The sequence below is a fragment of the Gorilla gorilla genome, chromosome 8 (assembly GCF_029281585.2).
Source record: "Gorilla gorilla gorilla isolate KB3781 chromosome 8, NHGRI_mGorGor1-v2.1_pri, whole genome shotgun sequence".
Lineage (NCBI taxonomy): Eukaryota > Metazoa > Chordata > Mammalia > Primates > Hominidae > Gorilla > Gorilla gorilla.
This window is the reverse complement of record NC_073232.2, coordinates 125,913,420-125,929,937: the sequence shown is the minus strand read 5'-3', so window position 1 is coordinate 125,929,937 and position 16,518 is coordinate 125,913,420. Positions and strand designations below refer to the sequence as shown.

At 45.1% G+C, this 16,518-nt stretch overlaps 1 protein-coding gene across 3 annotated transcripts in view; it reads left to right on the top strand.

The window, feature by feature from the left end:
• Positions 1–16,518, top strand: part of NRAP (nebulin related anchoring protein) — a 75,054-nt gene that overhangs the window by 32,995 nt on the left and 25,541 nt on the right. For all 3 annotated transcript variants that reach the window (XM_004050113.4, XM_019035276.4, XM_055352175.2), the window contains 10 exons: positions 1,086–1,283; positions 1,850–1,954; positions 4,726–4,824; positions 5,946–6,050; positions 7,238–7,345; positions 8,694–9,005; positions 10,179–10,283; positions 13,340–13,438; positions 15,077–15,181; positions 15,947–16,054. In XM_004050113.4, coding sequence (XP_004050161.1) covers positions 1,086–1,283; positions 1,850–1,954; positions 4,726–4,824; positions 5,946–6,050; positions 7,238–7,345; positions 8,694–9,005; positions 10,179–10,283; positions 13,340–13,438; positions 15,077–15,181; positions 15,947–16,054 — 1,344 coding nt within the window. The remainder of the gene's footprint in view (positions 1–1,085; positions 1,284–1,849; positions 1,955–4,725; positions 4,825–5,945; positions 6,051–7,237; positions 7,346–8,693; positions 9,006–10,178; positions 10,284–13,339; positions 13,439–15,076; positions 15,182–15,946; positions 16,055–16,518) is intronic.

The window sequence follows — 16,518 nt, the reverse complement described above, 5'->3', positions numbered from 1 at the left end:
TCCAAGCTGTGAGGCCAACTTATGCTGCTCTGATGGTACAGTTGGATGTAATTATCCAATGAGTCATTAAATAGCCATAGCTTGAATACAAAAGAGAGTTGGCATCTGGGTCGCCATTTTGGATGTGTCTACAGAACAAGCCGAATGAAGTGCATAGTCATAAGGCATAAAGAGGCATTGAGAATTTGGCTTCAGTTTAGACAGAACATATTGGTGTTTCATATTTGCAGTTGGAGCAGCTGGGGGTCAAAAAGACTGTGTCTTTCCCAAAGCCATATGGTACTCAGCAGTAGTGGTAGAGGGGTATCAAATTAGAGCCTAGAACTCTTATTACCTGGCACCACACTCCTTCTACTATAGCACACTATCTTCTCCCATCAGCACCACCATCGTCACCACTATCACCATCACCTTCACCATCACCATGGTCATCACCACCACACCATAATTACCACCACCATTGTCATCACCATCATCAATCACCATCATTGCTGCCATCATCACCATCATCACTACCATCACCACCACCACTATCACTACCATCGTCATCACCACCGAACCACCATTGTTATTGTCATGAGAATATTTATCAAGAGTTTGCTATGTGACAGTCCCTGTACTAAGCATGTTTCAGCTATTATTCATTTACTTATCACAACAGTCTCCCAGAGGGAAACAAGTCCTTAGAGAGGTGATATAACTTTCCAGAGGTCACCCTGCTGTTAGAGGGCAGATCAGGTTTGAACTCAGGCTTGTCTGGCTCTGCAGCCCAGGCTTCTTTGTTCTATCTCTTAAAGCATCTATGAGAATTGGGAATAGAGTTTTCTCCTGGAGCAGCCAGGTGAAAAGGTTTAGCATTGGCAAGAGACAGTCCTCCCAGAAACAAAGTAGTGTGGAACCTCAGCTCCCTCATGATGCTGCCTTTCAGAGCCAGGACTTGGGCCTTTCTGACAGAAGGGTGGCAGTGCCCAGAGTGCCGATTCTCCTGCTCCCAAAAGCCTGGAAATCTTTCCTGCATTTTCACATCACTCCTGCAAAGGGTGGGCTTCAACTAACAAAACAGGCCTTGTTTTGGTATATTCAAGGTTGAATATAAGAAAGGCTTTGAAGAGAGTAAGACCCGGTTTCACCTGCCCATGGATATGGTAAACATCAGGCATGCTAAGAAGGCCCAAGCTCTCGCCAGTGACCTGGACTACAGGAAGAAACTGCATGAATACACCGTGCTGCCTGAAGATATGAAGACTCAGTGGGCCAAGAAGGCCTATGGGCTCCAGAGCGAGGTGAGCCCACACAATGTCAGTTCTCTTCATGCATCTCTTGCAGTTGGACATGCTTTCAGAGTGATTGCAAACCTGTGCATGAGTCTATTACATAACTTGGAAGACTAGGAAGAACTGCAGGAAATGTAACGGGGGGCCAGAAAGGGCAGATGGGGAGGTAGAGATATAGTTGACACAATGGAGACTGGAGGGCTCACAGCTAATGCTAAAGTCAAGATGTGTTGGTGATGGGGATGAGCCAAGGAGAAGAAAATGTTTAAAATGGTAAATAAATCTTGGAAATTTAGCAGGTTGGCAAAAAAAAGGCCCTTGGTCAACAAATATGAGAAACACTCTTTTTGCTAAGGTCGCGGTGTCTCAGCAGTAAGGTAGAGCATGCTACTCTTGTTACAAGGTGGGCCCAGTGGCTGTACCTCCCAAGTGGAGATCTGCCTGACCATAAAGGAGCAGGGAGCAGTTCTTCTAGGAAGGCAAATGCAGGATCAAGATCTTCCTAACTCTCCCATCAACTTTGTCCTGTCTCTATCCATGCGCCCAGTGAGAGCTTTGTGGTTTTTCTTTTGTAGCTGCAGTACAAGGCTGACCTGGCATGGATGAAGGGAGTTGGGTGGCTGACAGAGGGGAGTCTCAACTTGGAACAAGCCAAGAAGGCTGGACAGCTGGTCAGCGAGGTAACCTGCACTGGGGCCTCTGGCCTCCAGTAGTCCTCAGCCCCTGACACATGCAGGGTGATCTTTGCCTCTAATTCCCTTTCTCTACCCTCAGATTTATTTTGGGTGTGATTCAAAGTGGGAGTACTTCATTTCACACCTGTAGCACATTCTCAGCTAACTTTCCACACCCTTAAACTTCCTGAGATGGTGTCATTAAAGAAGCCTACTGATTTACTTTAAGTAGCAGTTACATCCAAAGAATAATTTGGTTTAGAAAGGTGTAATATGTAGCACCTGGGAAAACAGCACTTCTTAGGTGAGCAGCGTGTGATTCCTTTTGAATCAGAAAGTCCAGTATTTGGAGGATACCGTTTTCATTATGCCTGTGCCTTAAATTCACTGCAGATTTCAGACAAGTCACTTAACCTTCCTGATCCTCTTTCCCTCATATAAAAATGAAGAGGTTGGCCTGTAATCCCACTACTTTAGGAGGCCTAGGTGGGCAGATCACGAGGTCAGGAGATCGAAACCATCCTGGCTAACACGGTGAAACCCCGTCTCTACTAAAAGCACAAAAAAATCAGCCAGGTGTGGTGGCACGTGCCTGTAATCCCAGCTACTCAGGAGGCTGAGGCAGGAGAATTGCTTGAACCTGGGAGGCAGAGGTTGCAGTGAACCGAGATGGTGCCACTGCACTCCAGCCTGGGCGACAGATCAATACTCTGTCTCAGAAAAAATAAATAAAATAAAATAAAAATGAAGAGGTTGGATCAGATACTCTCCCAGGTCCCTGCAGCTCTAAGCCTTTGCCTCTCTTTACACCATAGAAAGCTGGCAATGGCAGCAGGCAGAGGAGGACGTTTGAAGGACATTTCATTTGGAAGTGTCACTATTTCAGGAACTTTGTTTGGAATCTTCCAAGAGGATTCTTGTTTCACGGCCAAGAATGCTGAGTCGGCATATCTCTTGCAAATGATAATAATGGTGATAATAATAGCTGCCATTTAAGGGCTGATAATCATTATTGAATCACCACTTTGGGCGTATTATATACATACTGTCATATATAGGTTGCCACAGTCCTCTGTGATTAGATGGTATGATTAGCCTATTAATATTCCCATTTTACAGATAAAGAAAGTGAGATTTAAGTTACACTTTAAGTAAGTAGAAGAGCTGGGATCTGTACCCAGTGTGTTTGATCTGGTGCCCCAGCTCTTGACCATGAGACAGTATTATATCTCAAAAGCATATCTTGTAATTTACTCTTATATTTCCACTGTACTCACCCTCCTCTGAGACAGAGACATATTTAGGATTAGAATATAGAATGAGGTAGAGAGAAAAGCATAAACCTTTAGGGCTTTCATTATCTAGCTTCTTGGAGACCAACTAAAGTCCAGGTGGAGCAATCAGAGCCCCATCTGTCTTGGACAGGGGTGTAGAAGAGGGAAGAGAATGCAGCCAGTTGGTCCTTGAGATTCAGGAATGTCAGTTTCTATCTCATTTCCTGTATTACCTACTAATTTTTAAGCTCCTCCAAGGCCAGGAGGATATCACTTCCTTCACCTTTTTTATGTTCCTTCTGTGCTCCGTACGGAGTAGTTTCTTGACTGCTCAGGAAGTACTTGTGATTTGACCAATGCATAGTCTGGGATAACTAGGAATTTCCAACAATGGCAGGGTAATGTGACTCCCTTCAGTTATGTGGTGAAGGAGTTTTCCCATTCAACACAGTGGAACTGGGGAGGAAAATTAGAAGTCTGTTTGGAATGTTTTCTCTAGAACTTTTTTCCCCTAAAGGCAGAAAATTTGGAGTTTCCAGTGTTCCAATCACTGTGTTGGGTTCAGTTGGTTGCTATAACCCTCTTGCTGATGGCATGGGGAGTTTTGCCAGAACCAGGCTGTGAGCTCATCTCTGATCTCTCTGCCATGTGAAGCTTTTGCTTCCACATGCCATTTTCAGTGGCCACCTTTCCCAGCAGCTTTGGCAGTTTCAATGGAAAAGCCAGAGGAGCTAATCTTCAGGAAAGACAAGAAGTCCCAGAGGGGGGACAGAATTAGCACATTAAAAATTTGCCAATTAATTTGTGGCTGTGAGATGGGGACACTATGAGGACAAGACGTCAGTGATCTGGAAAATCAGAAACTGTGAAGGCGAATCTCACCTGACCGCAGGCTTCTGTCTGTGGCTCTGTGTCTCCTTCCTTAAATCTGCTGCTTTCTGGACAATCGTGATAACACCATGACAATGGCTATGTCCTAACACTGTCCCAGGGACCTGACTCACAGGTAAAACATGGTGATGAAGCCTCTGCTCCCCACTAGACTGAAGTAGCTTCTACTGTTGTCCCCATTGTACACTCCAAGCAAGGGTGGCTCAGGTTGGATTGAGTGATGTGCCGGAGGTAATGAAGCTGGAAGGATGTACAGGCAAGATTTGAACCTCAGTCTTCATCATTGTAAAGTCCAAGTTTCCTCCACCTCACCTTCCTATGTCAGGTCTATATTTATAAAATGTATACCTCCCCAGGGCACACGGTGAAATACAGGGTTACTGAGGAAGAAAATTACATTTCCCATTCAGTAATAGCAACTAAATCAAGTTCACTGGAACAGGCTGTCTCAGGGCTGTGTGGTTCTGTTCAAGCTGCAGGACCAACTAGAACATTCCTCCCAAGGAAATGCTTGGACCACAGAAAGAATGTGTGTGTGTGCGTGGGCACATGTGTAGGGTGGTAGGGGCAACCCAATCCTAATGCTGTGGGGTCCCTTTCCTTTGGAAACAGAAAAACTACCGGCAGAGGGTCGATGAGCTGAAGTTCACCAGCGTGACCGACAGCTCCCAGATGGAGCACGCCAAGAAGAGCCAGGAGCTACAGAGCGGGGTGAGTCCTGGTCTGCCCTTTCTCCACCAAGCTGCTGTGTCATGGGCCTGGGGGACCTCCAGGGACAACAGCAGGTGCCGCCCAGGCACAATCCAGAAACCAAAGAGCCTTCCCTTTAAATAGGCTGGACCCAGCTTTCCCCAGGCTTCCAGGCTGTTTCTGGAACTGGACACCAGGCCCCTTGCTTCATCCACCACCATCTCCCCCGATTTTATTAGGGATAGATGCAGGGCTGACTTTATTCCTTTTCAGCTTCCAGTATTCTCTAGTTCCTTTTTTCTTCTGACTCCTATCTCTCATCAAAGACTCTAATTCTGGAGCCAGGAGAGAATTATCTTGGGGGAAGAAAACATTTGCGTTTGGGGTGTGTGCAGGTCACACCCACATGAGCGTATTTATGGGGCCAGAACAAAGAAGCACCACACACATTACTTACAGATTAGTTCTCTACACCAAGGAGGACCATAGTTGCTGCAATCTGTCCAGGACTTTCCTAGCTTTCCTTCCTAAAGGTCCAGGTAAGATATACCTGCCAGAAAAGATACTATCAACATAACTCAGAGTCAGCAGAAAGCCACTGTCAGGAAACTCAAGTTGGGGGTGGAGGGGAAGCAAAGAGAGAAAGAGAAGAGTGATAAGTTTGCCATGGAGAAGATGTCCACGCATGCTCACTTTCCTGGTGTCAGTACCCGTGAATGGATTAAGGTTGATTATGGAGGGGCAGGAGGCAGAGCATGCTTCTTATTTTTCCCACCTGGGGAGTCTGTACTAATCTGAACCCCCTGGTGGGGTATTTTTATGGCCACAGACAGTGTAAATAGCAACAGCTTGCAGAGGTTGATACCATCCCAAAGGAAAGGTGTGAAAAAGAGAAACCTTGGAGGGGTTTTCAGGTTGGCTCCCTGCCGCATTTTTCTCCCAGCTCCTCCCCACTGCTTCTCCTTCTCTCATCATCTCTCCTTGACTGTATCCTGCCACTCAGAGTCTGATCTGGTGGGTTTTGTAATGGACTTCCTGTGCAAGTCAGAGAAGTGCCAACCAGACAGAGACACCATGAGGGATGCCACCCTGCCCACCTCGCCCTTGCCACCTGCTCCTGACTCAGTGCTCTTTCCCAACAGGTGGCCTATAAGGCAGGAAATGAGCAGTCTGTCCATCAGTATACCATCAGCAAAGACGAGCCTCTCTTCCTGCAGGCCCGAGCCAATGCTGCAAATCTCAGCGAGGTACAGAGAGAATGAGTGGGCAGCAAGAACTCTGCTCCCCTTTGTGTATAGCCACCTGGTAAACCAAGCCCACCAGCCATGGCATAGTGTCTGTATCAACTGAGGTTACATACATCTGGTTGTTGTAAAAACAGCTCACCCAGCAGATCTGGCTCCTGATCAGTGTTTTAGGGGGAGAGGAGGACAGCTTTCATAGGAATGAGCTAGTGGAGGACTTGAGCTGCTGACTGTATCCTGGGGTTGGAGGTAGGGGTTATTCTAGGTGCCAGAGTTGAAACAGCATAATCGTGGTAGAGGGGAGTAAGAGCTCAGACGTTTGCTCCAAATGGTCTGGGTTTGATCCTCGGTTGCCACTTACTAGGTGTGTGACCTTGGGCAAATTCTTTGTTTCCAGGTGTTCCATTGGTAAAATGATAACAATATTAGTCCAGTCCTTACTGGGTTGTCATGAGGTTTCAGTGAGTCTCTATACATCAAGCACTCAGAGGCAAGTGCACAGTGGTAGCTGTTAGTCATGAAAGCATCCATAGTTCCCACTTCCCCTTCTCTGTATCTTCTGGGGAAAGTGTTTTCTTGGCTCTCCCTGCTTAGCTCCCAGGTCTTTGGATTCCTCAACTGAGAAATAGATGGGGAGGAGAATTGGGAGGAGAAACAGAGGTTAAATTCATTCACATGCAGAAAGGAAAAGGAGGCTTCCAGAAGAAAGATCTTGACATTTGGAGATAGGAGCAGGAGAGAGAACAGGAGGCGCAAGGAAAAGATCCAGGTGGACTAGAGGCTGGGGGAAGGCGGGAGGAAAGAGAAAGAGGTGCAGCTGGAGCCGCTGCTGGCAGGGTGGGGTGCGTGGACAGAGATGGAGAATAGACTTTTCAGAAATGTCGCTGTGTTGTGCGATGTTATCCTGCCTTTGGCATGTTTTTGAGACTTCCAAGAAAACTCCTAGTATTTGTTAAGGCTTCTGGAGTTTAATTTCTGCTTTTTTTGATTGAAGCCCTATGTGTTAAGAGGCCTTAAGGCAGGAAGAAGGCCTGGCTGTATTCAGACTACATGGTTTCTGTGGCTCTCAGAGAAGGACGTAATAATCAGTATTGCTTTCCTAGAATCGTCATTAGAATCTAGAGAAATGCTCTCACGTGAGAACCCTCTCACATGAAAACCCATTCACCTTCTCTCCTAAATCCCCTTAGAAACTGTATAAGAGCAGCTGGGAAAACCAGAAAGCAAAAGGGTTTGAGCTGCGTCTTGACTCCTTGACCTTCCTGGCAGCCAAAGCCAAGAGGGACCTGGCTAGCGAGGTGAGTCTGTCCCCACCTTGTACAAGAGACCGCAGAATCCTGCCTTTTTATACCTGGGAGATTCTCTGAGTGTCTGGGCAGGTTCTTAATCTCTCTGAATCTCAGGATTCTTATCTGTAAAATGGAGATGATAGCAATCACCTTGCAATGAGATAATCACATCCGTGCCTATCTATTTAATAACTGCTTGCCACACACTGATTTTCAGTAAGTGATGACTTAATATTTGTAGTAGTAGCAAGAGTAAGAATCCAGATTTCTCACTTTACAGATAAATTGATGCCCAGAGACATTCCATGACTTTCTAAAGACGTTGTGGTCTGTTAATGGTTAATACAGGCTCTGGTGTCAGATAGACCTTGTACAAAATCCCACCTCTGTCATCCATTAGCATTGTTACTTCAGGCAGATTGTTTAAACCTTAAAAATTTCAGTTAATTTGCTGGTAAATTGGTAATTGCAAAATAATGACAACGAAATGGAATGAACTGACGTACATGAAGTGTTGTACAGCCTAATGCAATCTGTTAGGAGTTGGATGTGAGAGAAGGAGCTTGAGCCAGGATGTATGTCAAACTCTGCTTCCTTCATCGAGAAAGTCTTGCTTCAAAAAAAGATCAGCTGAACCAAAAACAACTGGCTTGGTGATGTGGTTGTTTTACATTCTGACATAAGCTCTTTATCTTGTTCTTAGTTGGTAACATTTTACAAATCGGCACTGGTCTGTGGACGCACTTGAGTTACACAGGCTTGTCCTGTGCTTGGTTTATACCAAGTGTTCGATAAGTGGTGGCAGATATTGATACCGTTGTTGTTGTCAGAGCTGAGAGTAGAACCGGAATCTACCACTGGCCAGAGCAATGATAATGTTGAAAATCATGCCCCACACTGGTGCCTTCTGACAGTTTTCACAGCTTTTTCATATTTATTCTTGCTTCTGGTCCTTGTTACTCTTGACCTAGTGTTATTTTTCAAACAATGTGCTCCTTTTTGCCCCTCATGCTCCCCCAAATATGTATGTACTCCAGTTATCTTTTAATTTGAGTTCCTTTCATAAGCAGCAGTTGTAGTTTGGCTATTCTGTATGCTTTTCATTTCACGGCTACTTTTATTTATAACCCTGAGTTTTCTGGCAGCTGAGGTGAAAAGGGAAATAATAGGTAATACTATTTTCTTTCACTGATGAAAGAAAATGTATCGGATGCTCAAAAAGGCAAACTTTCATATGATTCTAATTCTAATAGGATTCTGTCCAATGGCTTTGTTTTAGCTCTCATGCATGGAGTCTGAAGCCTAACAATTCCTTTAGGAGATTCTAATGTATCCCTGCTCTATTCCCCTTATTTAGGTGAAGTACAAGGAGGATTATGAGAGATCCAGAGGGAAGCTCATTGGGGCAAAAGATGTACAGGGAGATTCGCAAATGAGCCACTCACTGCAAATGTCCAAGCTGCAGAGTGAGCTGGAGTACAAGAAGGGATTTGAGGACACCAAATCCCAATGCCACGTCTCCCTGGACATGGTCCACCTCGTGCATGCCCGCAAAGCTCAGCATTTAGCCACAGACATAGGCTACAAGACAGCGGAACATCACTTTACGGCTTTGCCCACAGACATGAAGGTGGAATGGGCCAAGAAGGCTTATGGCTTACAGAGTGATGTAAGCTCTGTGTGAGTGTGTGCACTTGTGTGTGTATGTGTGTGTTGTGTGTGTGCTAGTGCAAGTGTTTCCCTAAGCCATTCAATGCAACAATTTATGCTATGGGACACCTGTTTCTGGATCCCTAAGTGGCAACACTTTACTTTGCTAGTGGTTTAACTTTTATTCAAACTAGACTGATTTTAGATTCTGTACTAACACACAGAAGAAATCATAGAGTTACTTTTTCCTTCTTGGAATTCTGGACTACATATGTTTTCCAGGTTTCTTTTTATTGCCAGGGGGGAGGTATCTTTGTGTCATTCCTAGTGGTGGCCTGCTAGGGGAGAGCATAGCTGATAACTCACCCCGACTTTGATAGTCCCCATTTTTGGAATGGGTGGGTTGCTAATTTTCAATAACCCTTTCCCTGTCCTCCTTATCCTCCCCTCCCAGTTCTACTTTCTGTCTTCAGGTAACTCTTGCACAAGAATGGGGGTGAACTGAAAAGGCAGGTCAGCTGTAGCCAGACTGTCACACAGGAAGGTTTTGTGTGTGTGTGTGTGTGTGTGTGTGTGTGTGTGTGTAGACACACCCTTCCTGGTAGAGCTGTTTCATGATAGATGGTGATATACTAGTTTTAGAGAAGTGTCCATTTAAATGACTTTCCATTAAAACTACTCATTCAATGGCAACTAAAGAAATGAGAAGAAATACACCCTGCCCCCCACTGAGGTGGCTAGGAAGGAATTGGCACTGTGGGAAGCCTCCGCTGCCTTGTGAAATTCCCTCAAATAGCGCCCGCCTGGGTTCTGTTGTGAATTCTCATTTTCTTGTCCCCCGTGTGTCATTTTAAACAAGAAAACTGGTCATGCAGACAATGAGGACGTGCTTCTTTCCGAGTAGACTCGTCCGTAATGAGGGGCAAGGTTGGTTTGGCCCCTCCTGCGTCACCCCCAATAGTGTTGGATGGGGCCTAAAGCCACTGTCCCAAGGGATGGCTCCAATTAAAGGGGAAATTAATTGACTTTTGGGAGCCCTACCTGTGACTGTGCAGAAATGCATAAGACAAAAGTGGCATCTAATTTGACTCAGCTGGCACCAAGCCTGTGTTGGGAGCCGCTAATAGCCCTTTAAATGTCTGTGCACCAACAATGGCCTGCTTTTTTTTTTTTTTTCTTTCTCCTTTGTCAGAACCAATACAGGGCAGATGTGAAGTGGATGAAAGGCACGGGCTGGGTCGCCACCGGGTCATTAAATGTGGAGCAGGCGAAGAAGGCAGGAGAACTCATTAGCGAGGTGAGATTTCCTGACAGCCTGTAACAGGCCTGGCTGCATTAGGCGTGCGGCGTCTCTGTATAAAATTAAAATAATTTCCACTCAAAAGGCAAAGAAAAAGGCAAAGCCACATGAAAGACCTCAAAACCCAGACTAGGGCTGGTAATTAGAGGGAAACCACATACGAAACACACACCAGTAGGGGCCCTGGCAAAAACAAAGTGGGTGACAAATGATATTATGAATAATAATGACAATCAAACAGAGCTCAATTGCTACCCACCAACTTACCTTTTTAATGAAGCAACACAGGAGAGATGATGAAAAGATACATTTATGGCACCCAAAAAGCCCTTTGGTGACTTTAGGCACATTTTCTTCCTCTCCCTTTCTGCCACAGAGTCAACAGTTTTTGAATATTCACGTGGTGGCCACCATGTGACATGGTTCTTTTTTGAGGGAGGGTCTCACTTCAGTTTACTCAGTTCTGCCTACTTATAGCCACCTTGGCTGGACCCTACAGCACCACTGCTTGCGAAAAGAGTCGTTTCTTCATATTTCAGGACAGTGTCAATGAGCAGCTCTTTCTGAGTTTCTCAACTTCGGCACTACTGACGTTTTGATTTTTCTTTGTCGTGGGGTTATCCTGTGCCCCGCAGGATGTTTAGCAGGACGTCCTACAAGGATGTCAGTAGTGCCCTCTGTGACAACCAAAAATGGATCGAGACATTGCCGAAAGCCCCCCAGGAAGCAGAATTGTCCCTGGTGGAGAGGCACAGGACAAGGCTCCCAGGAGGCTGGACACCATCAGACCACTCACACCCGTGCTCTTTATGTTTGCTTGCAGGGAGACTTGATCAGAAGACAAGTGAGCATTTGCCTAGTTGTCTTCAGAGTAGGCCTGGTCTTTCTGGACTTTTCTGGGTGGGGAGGGGACCATATTGGCCATAGTCCCACAGGATGTTAGCTTTGGCAATGAGCCTCCTGGATTTTTTTTTTTTTTTTTTTTTTTGAGGAGGTTTTCTTTCTGAACCTATAGTTAAAATAGAAAGATACCCTTGTTGGTTTTTCAAACACACCTGTCCAGCATTAGTATTTTCCCATGGAACGGCATTCTCACTACCTGGCACAATGCAGAGTTGACTTCAAAAAGTGGCCTTATGCTGATCAGCCTGATTTTTAGGGACCTTGGTCAACACTCAAGGCTCAGAAGACCCTGGGAACTCCATGGGGATAGCACTGCTATAATTTGTTCATTCTAGTTCAGGAGAGGCCCTCTGGGAGGATAAATGTGAAGAACTCACAGGAATAAACATTTAGGTTTGAGGATTCATGATCCCAGACTCTCAATATTGGGCTCACTCATAAAAGGAAATAAAGACTAAAGACCATATTTGCATAATTTAGACTTCAGTGCGATTTCCTTCGTGTGTCTTAATCTGGCAGCCAAGGGATCTTCAGGGGACCACGTATCACACAGTTGTTAGTTAGCCACCTCGTTTTGCATGCTTTCTCAACAAATTTGCTTATCCTCTTTGATGGGCTTGTCTCATACTAGTCCTCAAACTTTAGTAAGTAAGGCAAGACATCTTTCAGCAACTTTTCCCCCCATCTCATGTTAGGCTGTCACATTTACAAGTTACTGTCGAATTGGGCCACCTTCTTTTATTTTACTTATTTATTTTTGAGACGGAGTCTTGTTCTGTTAACCAGGCTGGAGTGCAGTGGAGTGATCTTGGCTTACTGCAACCTCCGCCTCCTGGGTTCAAGCGATTCTCCTACCTCAGCCTCTTGAGTAGCTGAGATTACAGGCACCCACCACCACACCCAGCTAATTCTTGTATTTTTAGTAGAGACGGGGTTTCACCATGTTGCCCAGGCTGGTCTCGAACTCCTGATTTCAGGTGATTCGCCCTCCTCAGCCTCCCAAAGTGCTGAGCTACAGGCGTGAGCCACTGCACTCGGCCTGGGCCACCTTCTTAATTCCAGAGAGAATGCCCGGCACTGTTGAAAGAGCCACAAATGCACACGCACACGTACGATCCAAAGCAGAGGTCAGAAGCCTTTTCTGTGAAGGACCAGATAGTAAATAGTTTTAGCTTTGTAGGTCATATGGCCTCTGTCACAACTAGCTGGAAAATGGCCATAGGCAGCACGTAAGTGAATGAGCATGGCCATGTTCCAATAAAACTTTATTTACAGAAACAGGTGGTGAGCTAGATTTAGCTGGCTATTGATCTGTATTGTCTTAAGACAACCCAGTGTACAAAAATCCAACCAGATAAAGAAGAGTGTGTTTAAGACAATTATTCTGCTTTGGAAAGCATAAACTCTATGATCTCATTGAAGTAATTATGGTTTCAGTCTCCTAAAAATGTACCTTGATTTTTAAAAAAGAAATTAATTTAAACAGATTTTCAGAATACTTCAAAATTGGGTATCTAGGTCTTTGCCAGCATTTTTGTGATTTTTTTGTTTTTTTGCTTCAGTGTCTTTCAAACTGTGTGATGACTCCTTTCAATAATAGCACCCTTTTTCCTGTTATTGTAATATTTTAAAGAATTATTTCCTATGTTAACTGAACTAGGCTCTAATGTGACTGGATGGCATACACTCGCGGGCTGCTGAATGTGAGGATTTTGACTGTGATAATGTCTGTCAGTGTTTTTTTGTGGAAGGAAAATAGAAAGCTTAAATGGATAAATGTAACTCTGAATGCTCTTTCTTGCTTAGAAGACCCAAACTAAGATATGTAAACAACTGCGACAAAGTATTTGAAGCCTATAAAAAGAATCCTTTTCTAAGTGTGTATCCTACAGTATTTTACTAGTATAACCTAATTTTGAGATGTTTTCTTTGCACCAGGTAGAAATACTTTAATGTTAATTGACATGAGGTTATTCTTAAATTGAAACAAATATTAACCTGAAGGCACCTAGGATATAAAGATGGAGGAAGCAGAATAATAATTATGTTCACAAATTCACTCTAATCTCAAGCAACCTATGATTTTCTCTTTCAAATGGCATGAAAGAGCAGCACAAAATTCACAGCTTTGATCTTTTTCTGCTCAACAGAAGAAGTACCGTCAGCATCCAGATGCTTTGAAGTTTACCAGTATTAAAGACACTCCGGAGATGGTCCAGGCCAGAATTAGTTATACCCAAGCAGTGGATGTAAGTGATAATGTATATACATTATGACTCTAAGAGTGGGCTCTTCTTTCAACACTGCGATTGAAGCGGAGGGGTTCTTGGGTTTGCTCCTTCTGTTGTCCTAAGGATGAAGGCACTCCCTGTCCTTTGCAGAGGCTCCCTTAGCGGGGGGTGCTTCCTCATTAGGATGCAAATGGGGGTGTTACTGCACTTAGAATGCCAAGTGGGGCTCCACCACCCCACTGCCCCAAGATGCTCTCCCTCCTTCCCATTTGCATGTCTCACCGATTCATTCGTGGTGAGGCTGTTTTCCCCTCTCCTTTTGTCTGAAAGTGTTGTTTTCAGAACTGGGTGAAATTCTTGGTAATTGGAATCCTGACGCTGTGCTTAGAGCTCTTTAGGACCCAAGGGCAGCAATTGTTGCTCTATGAATTTCCCAGAGACTTTGAACATGATTTGGGTCTGATTTATATACATTAGACTAACTTTCAAGCCATTTCCCATACTCCTTTATGATGCGAAACCAAGATTTGACCCTTTTCCCTCTGTGGGAAAGGTTGGCTGGGGTGCAGGGTTGCAGGGTCGGCTGGAGACTACAGTGAACGATGAGGTGCTGAAAAAAATCACTTTGTGATGTAGATTAACCCTGTTTGGCTGATTCTGCTAAGAGATACCCATGGATCTTTGTGCAGGGCAAACCTGGCTTTTAAATACCTTTAAACCATTCAACTTTCCATGGGGAAAATTTACAAACCTTGGGGGCATAGCTTTCAAAATCCTCTTCCTTGTTTCCCAATTGAGCAAATGATTCTGGTTGCGCTTTATTTGACAGGCATTCTGAAACAGCCTGAGTGCCTGTCAGAATCAGGGATGGGATGATTTACAAGCTTATAGATTTAGGAATTTATAACTTCTTCATAATCAGCCCATCAGAATCAAACTGAATTCTGAGAAACACAGATGATCAAACAAGAACTTTTGTATGAAGAAAAACAATACCTGTTTCTTCCTTACCCTAGCCAACTCTAGGGGGCACTGCTGTGATACGTAGAAACTTGGATACATCTGATAAGATTTGGGATGGAAAAGCCCTGTTTGGAAACTTTCTCTGGTGGCCGATGCCAACTGCATGTGTCATTATTGACTATCAGGGTATCCGAAGCTTGGGTCAGAGTTCTGGGTAAATAGAATCCCAGATCCACCCAGGAGACATGTCTTAGGGGAAGAATATTTGAGATGGGGGAACGGAGGAGGATTGAGATAGGGAGGAGAAAACCTCACCTGTACAAGAGCCGTCTCCTTTCTCGCCTTCTGTATCTTGATGCCATCTCATAGCTGATAGTTAATCACCAAATTATTACTAGGTGTTAAGTAAACCTCGTTTTCTCATTGGACACCCATCTCAGCAGTTTACTATGAGTGGGGCGTTCACTGAGGGGAACGCTTCAGCTTGTCATGTTCTGAGCTAGGAAGCAGAGCTTGGAAATGACATGCGTGTCACCGTGCTAGCTGTAAAATCTGGGTGGAGGCAGGGTGCCCGAAATCATGTCTCTATGAGGAGGTGGCAGCTGCAGCAGCTTGGACTCTTGAAGCGTAACCTGGCTGATGGCTGCGTGGAATGGGGTCTAGGTTTCATGCAAAACCTCCTTCCATCCACAGAGATTATACAGGGAACAAGGAGAAAACATAAAACATCATTACACACTGACTGCTGACCTCCCTGAAGTCCTGCTGGCCAAGCTGAATGCCATGAATATCAGTGAGGTGAGGCTGACCCAAGGGGCACGAGTTTTAATGACGGGAGAGCGGGGCTGGTCACGGGCAGGCACACAATGCCCTGTGCTCAGAAGCCCCTGAGCTGGTTTCATGTTCTGCCATCACGACCTTGAAATATGTGATATTTCTGAACAAGGGGCCCCACATTTTCATCTGCACTAGGCCCTGCACATTATGTAGCTGGTCCTGCAGAAGAGTCCAGCTCATTTGAAAGAATGATCTGGGGACATTCTCTGCCTAGTTCAAAGAGCATTGGTTTGGAGGAGCTGGAAAGTGGGAACATCAGAATATAGCTGAGTATATCCAGTGGCTATACCAAGGGAAGACTTGGGGCTTAACTCCTCCTCTCCAAAATCTGTCAGCTCCCCTGCCCACCATTTCTGTTCTTTGATAGAGACATCTGACTTTTCTCTATCTGACATAAAGCACTATGCATATGCAATCTCATGCCTTCTTCCAATCAAATTGCTGCTTAGAAAAACTGTGTCTGTTTGACTCTAAAGCCTTTGCTTCCTCTCCCCTCTATGCCTCAACCCATCCCCTGCAACCCCATCCCCTGCCCACCTCCAAAGAGGTGGGCACGAGGCAGGATCCAACTCACGTGGGTTTAGCTAAGCCACCATGATCTATAACTCCAACTGGCCAGGGGAGGGAGGGGACCCACCACAAACCAGATTGCCAATTTGGTAAGCCAGAATTTAGGAAACCACCAGGTCACTTAAAGGTCTTTCCTTGTGCACATCTTCCCGACAGACGCGTTATAAGGAATCCTGGAGCAAACTTCGAGACGGTGGCTATAAACTGAGGTTGGATGCCCTTCCATTCCAAGCAGCAAAGGCTTCTGGTGAAATCATAAGTGATGTGAGCATTCACCCCCATTCCTGTGACAATGTTCAACACTAACCGGTTTTCACTCCTTTTGCCCGTAACTCCTGCCTTCTTTTGCCTGTGGATAATTCCCTGTCCTCTCCGAACTGACTGTGTCAGGGCAATCAGATAATGACCAGTGAGAAAGAACATATCTTGCAACAAAAAATTCCCCAGCCTGGGATACAAAGCCAAATGCTGGGCTGTAAACATAGACCCTAGGCAGATGAAATGCACCCTCCACCAAGGTGTTCATAAAGAGAGTCCATGTGAAGAGATGGCTAACAATGCACCCACCTTCCTCCAGCGCGGGGCCGCCCACGTGCTAATGCATCCTGCCATTTCACAGCCGAGCCCTTTAGTCATTGGGAGTCTTGCATATGAAAGAATAGCCCTTTTGACGACTCCCGCGCATTTTCTTTTAACTCACCCAGTTACTGTCAAAAGAACAAAACATT